Genomic DNA, 9,560 nt, shown 5'->3' with positions numbered 1-9,560 from the left:
ACTTGGAGTCTTATGGGCATGTGCTTTCCAAACCTGTTGTTTAATACAACTATGGAAAAGATTTTTGGTCTCAAGTTTCATTAGAAAGACATACCATTAGAAGTTAGCAGTTTCTAAAACTCAACTGAATGCCTCTCAGATAATGTCATTATTTATAACAATAAAAAGCTACATTCTGAGAATGACTTTCCCTGATTTAATGAAGCCAAAACACATTAATCAGTATGTCTGATTCTGTGGATAATAAAAATAAAACTCATTTTGAATTAGTAGGTTCTTAAATGACTTTGGCCACCCCTTTGACCCTACAGGTGTCCTAAAATGAACATTTCATGAGCTCAGCATCTACCAGGGCCTGGCAACATCACCTACTATCCCCAGATCCTGAGCATAGGTTTTTGAGGCTAGACAACCTCAGAAGTTGGATTGTGGACCTTGGGAAATGGGCTAATTGGACTGGAAGATCTAAGAGCTGTGGGGTCAATGAGGCTGGAGCTATCTATGAGATGCTTGCCCTAAAGAAAGAGAAAGAAGATGAACAGATTCTTGAAATCCAGAAAGGACAAATATTCTGTCACCAAGATTTCGGCTGTCAAGAAGCCAATGGTTCCAGAGTTCTGTAAGTCCCATCTAATTTCTTCCTTGCATAGGAATAAATTGCAGAAGAAAAATTATTCATATACACACAAGGGATTTCAGGGGTTCAATATGGAAGCATTTTGAGAATATATCTTTTAAGAGTTTGTTTTAAACAGCCCTTTCAAAACAGCCTTAATCACCTGCCATTAATTAGCTGTTTAGGCAAGTCCCTTCATCATTTTCAGATCTATAACATGAAAAGATTGAGCTCTATCTCTTCTAGTTGGAAAAAAAACAACATTCTTGTGGGTGCTATTGTTTGGAGGCAGCTACATTGTTTCTATGTAACATGTAAACATGTCAGCACCAGTCAACCCTCTCAAACTACCCTTTGTTTCTAGCCACTTAGATGAAGGTCACGAATCACAGATTTCTACAGTAATGAATTTGCCTCTTGTCTCTGTGACCTTGGCATTCCATTTCTGTGTCTGTTCTTTCTTTTCTCCCTCCTTTTGTATCCATTCTGATTATGCTTTGAGACAGATTTTTTTATTGGCAGGAACTTTCTTGAACATTAAGTGAATCCTTGATGCTTTTATGTGACTGTAGATTCAAATTCAGATTGGAATACAAATGAGATAATGTATAAAGTAATTTGGAAAGGTTATGTAGTCAAATATAAGCTGTCATTATTTATAACAATAATAACAACAAGGTGCAATTAATTATTATTACTCCTTCCTGTGAGAAGTAAGTAGCAAAAGTAGCATTTTATAAAGTAGAAAACTGAGGTACAGAGAAGGCAACTATGACTTCACAGGATCAAGCGACTGACCACATATCAAGCCTGTGGCAGATCTAAGAATAGCATTCAGAGATTTTGCTTTATATTCGTCTCTTCTAAGGTCTAGGTAATAGATTTCATATCTACTTTTAAAATCCCATGTTTAATAGTAAAAAAATGATAAATCGTTACTTTATATATTATTTCATAGTTTCCAAAGGACTTTCTTTTTATCTTGATGTAGTAGGAAATATAAATTGTAGTAATTATATCACAGAACATAGGGGCTCAGAAAAGTTAACCAACTTCTCAGATTTGGAAAAGTCTGAGAAACCAAGTAGTCTAATTCATTTCTAAATAAGACTGCTTTCTACAACATTTTTGATAAGTGGTTGATTATCTGGCCTCCATGTATCAAACACAGGGACTGATTGTTCAATATTTCAGAATGTATGCTGAACCAGATTAAGTTATAATTGGATAATATTTAACAAAATAAATAAAAATACAATAAAACATAGATAACATTATTATTATTATTATTTTGCTGAGGCAATTGGGGTTTAGTGAGTTGCAGGGTAACACTTAACATTGTCTGAGGTCACATTTGAACTCAGGTCCTCCTGACTTCACAGCTGGTACTCTATCTCTCCACTGTACCATCTGGCTGTCCCAATAACATTACATTTTAAGACTAAGTCAATATGTGACCTAACAGGGATCTTTATGTATAGATTAGTGACCTGTTTCTATTTGATTTGATACCACTGATCTAGCCTATTCTTGAGGGTCTCCAGTATGAGGAAATCACTATGTTCCCAGGTAGCTCATTTCCATTTCTTGTGGTTCTTATAGCTAGAAAGTTTTCTTTCTATCAAGGAGGTCCCAAAATGCATAGCATTGGGAGCCTGGAGATTTCTTTAGCTATGTAACTAACACTTAGCTTTATGATCTTGGATAAATATTTTCCTTTCCCTGGAACTCAATTTCCTCATCTATAAAAAGAGAGTTGGTAAAATGACCTGTGAGATCCCATCCAGATCTCACATTCTATGTCCTTTCAAGTATAACATTCTTCTTGATAGAGAAAATAGAAGCAGAGAATTATGCCTCTCTGTCTTCTCTGTGCTGTTCATTTTCATTATCCCTTTCAGAACTAATAATAATGCTACCATGCCAGGCTTATGATCTGTTTGCTGAACTCTGAATGTATTTCTTCCTTTTAAAACATAAGTTGATAAGAGCTAAACATTAAATCCATCCCTTCTTTGATCCTCCTCTTCCCCTCAGTATAGCTAAAAAAAAGTCCTTAGCAGTCTCTTTTTGGTCATCCTTAGGTTTCTTTTGTGAGGTGAGGCTCATTTGGAGCTCTACCACTTCTGACACTATTCTTAAAGGATCTTTTTTTATTCAGCTCATGTTACCTGCTTTTTTCCATCTTCCTTTTTAAAAAAATCTAACTTTAAAAAACTTTTAAAAAGTTGGTTGATGAGCCACTTTTTCTTTGTAATTTTCACTATATCATCTGGATAACTTAGAATCATAAATTTATTTATTTTTATTAATTTTATAATTATAAAAAATTTTTTTGACAGTACATATGCATGAGTAATTTTTTAAAATAACATTATCCCTTGTATTCATTTTTCCAAATTTTCCCCTCCCTCCCCTAGATGACAGGCAATCCCATACATATTAAATGTGTTACAGTATAATCTAGATACAATATATGTGTGTGTAAATCCAATTTTCTTGTTTCACGTTAAGAATTGGATTCCGAAGGTATAAGTAACCTGGGTACAAAGACGGTAGTGCTAACAGTTTACATTCAATTCCCAGTGTTCCTTCTCTGGGTGTAGTTATTTCTGTCCATCATTGATCAACTGGAAGTGAATTGGATCTTCTTTATGTTGAAGATTTACATTTCCATCAGAATATATCTTCATACAGTATTGTTGTTGAAGTGTAAAGTGATCTTCTGGTTCTGCTCATTTCACTCAGCATCAGTTGATGTAAGTCTCTCCAAATCTCTCTGTATTCATCCTGCTGATCATTTCTTACAGAGCAATAATATTCCATAACCTTCATATACCATAATTTACCCAACCATTCTCCAATTGATGGACATCCATTCAACTTCCAGTTTCTAGCCACTACAAAAAGAGCTGCTACAAATATTTTGGAACATACAGGTCCCTTTCCCTTCTTTAGTATTTCTTTGGGATATAAGCCCAGTAGTACCACTGCTGGATCAAAGGGTATGCACAGTTTGATAACTTTTTGGGCATAGTTCCAAATTGCTCTCCAGAATGGCTGGTAGAATCATAAATTTAGATCTGGAAGGGACTTTCTAATCCATCTAAGTTCTCTATCCAGCCCATTTTATAGATGAAGCAATTGAGGCCCAGAGAGATTCAAAGTCTCACCCGTTAAAAATATGGCTAGCCAGGATCTGAGACCAGATCTTCTGACTCCAAATGTAGTTAGCCAGGATCTGAGACCAGATCTTCTGACTCCAAATGTAGTGCTCTTCCACTTTCCTCTAATCTAAAATCTGATCTCTCCAAATCTAGATAAATCTTTGCTTCTAATTTTCTCTTTTGTATATCCTAAGACAGAGTGGTCTTTTCCCTTCAGAGTTTCCATTACTTTCATCTTAGATGAAATCCTCCTATTGGTGAGAATCAGATCCTTAATAGAAATTCCCATTTCAGATTCTTTCACCTTGTGAAGTATGAAATTATTACTAAGAATGACAAGAAATTTTTAGCTGCTCTATTTTGGGGAGAGAAAGAAATTCAGAAAATGTCTGGATGACATGCTTCCTTACTCCCCCCCTCCCCCCGCAAATTCCTGCTCCCATCTTCCCAGTTACTGGACTTCCTTATCTGAATATATTATCTTATTATACAAAGTTACTCCATACTTCATCTTTAACCTTTCCTATTTCTTTTCAGTAGGAAGAACTTACCAGAACCATATTTCTACTTCAGTTCCATCCCATCAAGTCTCAGTATTTGCCAGTAGTCAGACTTGAGGAGGGAGAGCATTCCAGCCATGCTGAATAACTAGAAGAAATACTTGGACTTAGGGATGATGTGTCTTGTTCAAAGAATAGCCAGGAGGCCAGTGTCAGTAGGTCCAAATGTACCTTATGTAGAGTAAAGAATAAAAAAAACTGGGAAGATAGGAAGAGGTTAGGGTATAAAAGGCTTTGAATGTTAAACCACATTTTGTATTTGCTTCTGGAGTCAAAAGGGAGACAGTGAATTTTATTGATTGAGGGGCAGAGATGGTGTGACATGGTCAGACCTTTTAGGAAAAGCATTTACGTGACTAAAAGTAGATAAATTGGAATAGGGAGACTTGAGATAGGCAGACTTGCCAACAGACTATTACTTTGTTTCTTTCTCTCCTATTTTCTCATACTTTTGGTGAGAGGCGTGAGAATAGTCCCAGTGCTCTAAACTTAATATAACTTGCTTTATCTCATTCCTGCTTCTTTTTTCCTCACTAAAAAACCAATAATAGAACCTTATCCTTTTTATTCACTCTTCAACATAGTATTTTTACCTTTTGTCGTTGTTTGCTTACTTTTTTTCCTTTCTCATCTTTATTTCCTTTTTGATCTGATTTTTCTTGTGCAGCATGATAAATGAGTAAATATGTATAGAAAAACGGCACATGTTTAACATATTGAATTATTTGCTGTCTAGGGGAGAGGATGGGGGGAAGGGAGGGAGAAAAGCTTGTAACACAAGGTTTTGCAAGGGTGAATGTTGAAAACTATCTTTGCATATATTTTGCAAATACAAAGCTATTATTATTATTATTATTATTTTTTAAAGATCTTTCTCTTAATCTACCCTTGCTCTTATTCCCTTCCTCTTCTTTTCCCTTTTTCCCTCCTATTTCCCAGTGGAGAGAAATATATCTTTGCACTCAATTCTGTGTGCATAAGTGTAGTCCTTTCTTTGACTATTAAGATTAGGTGTCAGATGATTCCTTGTTGTTAGAGACTTCTACTTGCATACCCTAATCCTGTGAGATAATTTCTCCTAATCTTCCTCTTTCTCCTGCCCAAACAGTGTATTACTCTTTCTCTCTCTTTGCATTCTTCTTTGAAGATCATCAGGTCATGTGAGGAGCACTCCTAGGTCTTCTGTCTACTTGGACAAACTCTGTGGCTCCTAATGATGATAGATTCAAAGGAGATATATATCATCTTCCTGTATAAGAAATTAAACAGTCTGTCCTTGTTTAGTCCCTTAAGATTATATGTTCATTTTTATGTTTGTTTTGACTCCTGTATTTGTACTTAAAATTTTCTATTTAGCTTTGATCTTTGGTTCTTGGAAATTCTTTATTTTATTAAAGGTCCAGAGGACCAGGCCTGGAGACCCAAAGACCTGAGTTCAATCTAGCCTCACACCTATATTACCTGTATGAACCTGGGCAAATCATTTAACTATATGCCTCGGATTTCTCATCTATCAAATGGGAATATTAGTACCTACCTCTCAGAGTTGTTGTGAGGAACAAATGAGATTAATAATTATAAAGCACTTAGCATGGTGCCTGATACATAGTATGTGCTGCATAAATATTGGCTATTGTTGTTGTTATTATCATTATTATTATGACCCAATTTTGCTGAGTCATTGAGTCATTCTTTCCTAAGCTTATATCCTTTGCCTTCAAGAATATCATATTCAAAGCTCCCTGATCCTTAATATTTGAATTCTTTTTTTTTTAACTCCTTGCTGTTAGGATTACTAGGTGAGAACCTATGTTCTAAATCAAAAGAAAAGGGGAGATGTTAGGATTACTAGGTGAGAACTCAGGTTGTCTGGACAGTGACAAGGTGAGAATTCAGGTTGTCTGGACAATTACAAGGTGAGAACTCAGGTTGACTTGATAGAAGGAGCAAGCTCATTGGCTGAAGTGGTTCTTCCCAGAAGCCCTTGCACTATCCCACGCCCATTCTCTGGGAGGGTAAAAGAGACAACATTGGGCCTGGAGAGCAGATTGGACTGGAGAAGGACAAGAGTCAAAGCGGAGAAGACTCTGCACTACATCTGGCTTGACGCAGCTCTCTGCAGGAAGGGAAGTCACTTCTCTGGACAAGAGTTAACAGCAACTATCTGGAGACAACGGTTCACTACAGGAAGAAGAATCTGTCTGAGAGATTTGAGTAGACACAGCAGATCTCTTCCCAGAGAGCGATCCAGCAGCTTCTGGAGATGACAGCTCGCTACACCTTGCAATATTTTTTCTTTGCCACAGAAGCTCAGATTTTAGCTGTACTTTTTCTGGAAGTTTTCATTTTGTGGTCTCTTTCAGAAGGTGGCCAGGGGTTCTTTTCATTTTCTCTTTACCTTCTGGTTCTAAGAGATCTGGGAAGATTTCTTTCATTATTTCTTGAAATATGATATCTAGGTTTTTTTTTTTTTTTTCCTATGTGTCTCTGTGTGTGGAATCATGGCTTTAAGTTATCCCACTGATTCACAAATTCTCTCATTTCAATCTATTTTCTAGGTTATTTGCTTTTGCCATATGATGCCTTACATTTTCTTCTACCTTCCCAGTTTTTTGACTTTGTTTTAATATTTTTCTTGCCATTTTCTTGTCTTCTATTTGATCTGCTCTAATTTTCAAGTAGTTTTCTGCTTCAGTAAAGTTTTGTATCATTTTGTTCCAGGCTGTTAATTCTTCTTCCAATTGTTTTCACTTTAATGCTCATTTTTTTTTCCTGTAGCACTCTTATTATATAAAAATCATTTTTAAGATTTTACATTTTTCTTGCTATATATGTATATATTCTAGAAATTCTAGTTAAACTTATACATAGATTATATTTTTTTTTTTTGCTGTTCAATAAATATTTATTTATTTAATTGAAGCTTTTTATTTTCAAAACATATGCAAGGATAATTTTTCAAAATTGACCCTTGCAAAACCTTGTGTTCTAATTTTCCCCCTCTTCCCACATCCCTTCTCCTAGATGGCAAGTAATCCAATATATGTTAAACATGGCAAAAATATATGTAAATCGAATATAGGCATACATATTTATACAATTATCTTGCTGCACAAGGAAAATATGATCAAAAAGGAAGAAAAATGAGAAAGAAAGCAAAATGCAAGCAAACAACAACTAAAGAAATGAAAATGCTATATTGTGATCCACATTCAGTTCTTACAGTCCTCTCTATGGATATACTTGGTTCTCATCATCACAAATCATTTGAACTGGTCCGAATCATCTCATTGTTGAGAAAAGCCATATCCATCAGAACCGATCATTGTATAATCTTGCTCTTGCTGTGTATAATGATTTCTGTATGATGATTTCCTGGTTCTGCTCATTTCACTTAGCATCAGTTCATGTAAATCTCTCCAGGTCTCTCTGAAATCATCCTCTTGATCATTTCTTATAGAATAATAATATTCCATAACATTCATATATCTTAACTTATTCAGCCATTCTCCAAATGATAGGTATCCACTCAGTTTCCAGGTTCTAGCCACTATATGACATGATTTGTCATGTTGCCATAAACATTTTTGCACATGTGGGTCCTTTTCCCTTCTTTAAGATCTTTTTGGGATATAAGCCCAGTAGAAACACTGCTGGACCAAAGAGTATGCACTTTGAGTATAGTTCCAAATTGCTCTCCAGAATGGTTGTATCAGTTTCACAATTCCACCAACAATGCATTAGTGTTCCAGTTTTCCCACATCCCCTTCAATATTCATCTTTATCTTTTCCTGTCATTTTAGCCAAATAGATTATATTTTTTTCATTGCAGCTTAGAGTCATTCCCTTCTGGGATTGTGTCTTGAGTTTCCTTATCATTCTAATAGTTTTTTTATGGTGGGATTATTTTAATTTATTTATTTGTTCATTTTTTCTAACCTATTTCCTGACTTGAGACTTTATATTAGGTCTGTGCTCTACATACTTCTGGAAAGAATATCTAAGCTGAATTCATGTCTTTTATGGGTCCTTTTACTATTTTCTTGGGGAGGGGAGGTGGTAATTGAGTGCTGTGGTATTCCAAGCTCTCCAGACTGGGGACTTGTAAACCTTCAGTCCTCCCAAGGTGGTCATCCATCCAGGGCAAAATCTGATCACTGTCTTATTGTTTTGAGCTCTGCAAATGCCTGACCTGTTTTGGGGCCTGCACCACATACTTATGAGCTAGTTCCTAGTTGGAATTCCAATAGACTGCTACTAGACTCAGACTCAGCCAGCTAGGAAATTCTGTAGATTCAAGGTGAAAGTAGTTCAAGATCCCCTCTGTTCTGAGATTCCTGCCCTACAACCCAACCTGATTATTCTACTGCAGGCTCTATATCAGACTGATGTTTAAAACTGAAGTCCCATTCTACATAGCAACTACATAGCAAATCCCATTCTACATAGCTTGCTTCTGAACTTGTTCTTTGCTCTCAGTACATAACCTAACGCCAATGACTTTTACATATCCCAAAGTACACTTCCACAATACACCTTGAATCTATGATTTAGAACTAGATAGCAAATGACAGAGCTAGTATTTGGCATGTGCTCTTGCAGCCTGCACAAAATTAATGTCTCTTTGTGGGTTTGGAACCTCTTCTTGCCCTGGTGCACCGTCATGATCCTTTGTTGCTTTGTCCTGAAGTTTCCTGCTTGAAGTGCTGCTTGCTAAATTCCTCCATAGTGTCTACAGATCTCTCTATCTATCTCTGTGTTGATCTTGGCTGGAAATATGATTTATTGTGATTTTTTTTTTGTTCCATTTTTAGATCAAGACTGGTGTGTTTTCTGGATCTTTGTGCAGGAACTGTATCAGGAAGTTTAGCTGTGCTTCTTCTCATTATTTTCCTATCTTGATTACATCCTACCCTATCTTTTAATGTTAAAGTCTTTTTGATTATCTTTGTAAAGTGCACTCCATTCCTTTTTTTTTTTAATTAAAGCTTTTTATTTTTAAAACACATAGATAATTTTCAACATTTACTCTTGCAAAATCTTAGAAATTTTTTCCCTGCTTTCCCCCAGGCCCTCCCCAGACAGCAAGTATCCTAACATATGTTAAATATGTGCATTTCTTCTATCCATATTTCCATAATTATCCTGCTGCACAAGAAAAATCAGATCAAAAAGGGAAAAAATGAAAAAGAAAACAAAATGCAAACAATAACAAAA

The 9,560-nt window shown here is 35.7% G+C and overlaps 1 protein-coding gene across 1 annotated transcript in view; it reads left to right on the top strand.

Moving 5' to 3' along the window:
- The first annotated feature begins 376 nt into the window (after window positions 1-376).
- GRID2IP (Grid2 interacting protein) overlaps window positions 377-9,560 on the top strand; it is a 149,376-nt gene continuing 140,192 nt past the window's right edge. Inside the window, exon 1 of the mRNA XM_074280038.1 lies at window positions 377-619. Coding sequence (XP_074136139.1) covers window positions 535-619 — 85 coding nt within the window. The 5' untranslated portion in view covers window positions 377-534. The remainder of the gene's footprint in view (window positions 620-9,560) is intronic.

The sequence above is a fragment of the Sminthopsis crassicaudata genome, chromosome 1, assembly GCF_048593235.1.
Source record: "Sminthopsis crassicaudata isolate SCR6 chromosome 1, ASM4859323v1, whole genome shotgun sequence".
Classification (NCBI taxonomy): domain Eukaryota; kingdom Metazoa; phylum Chordata; class Mammalia; order Dasyuromorphia; family Dasyuridae; genus Sminthopsis; species Sminthopsis crassicaudata.
This window is presented reverse-complemented; position numbering and strand designations above follow the sequence as displayed.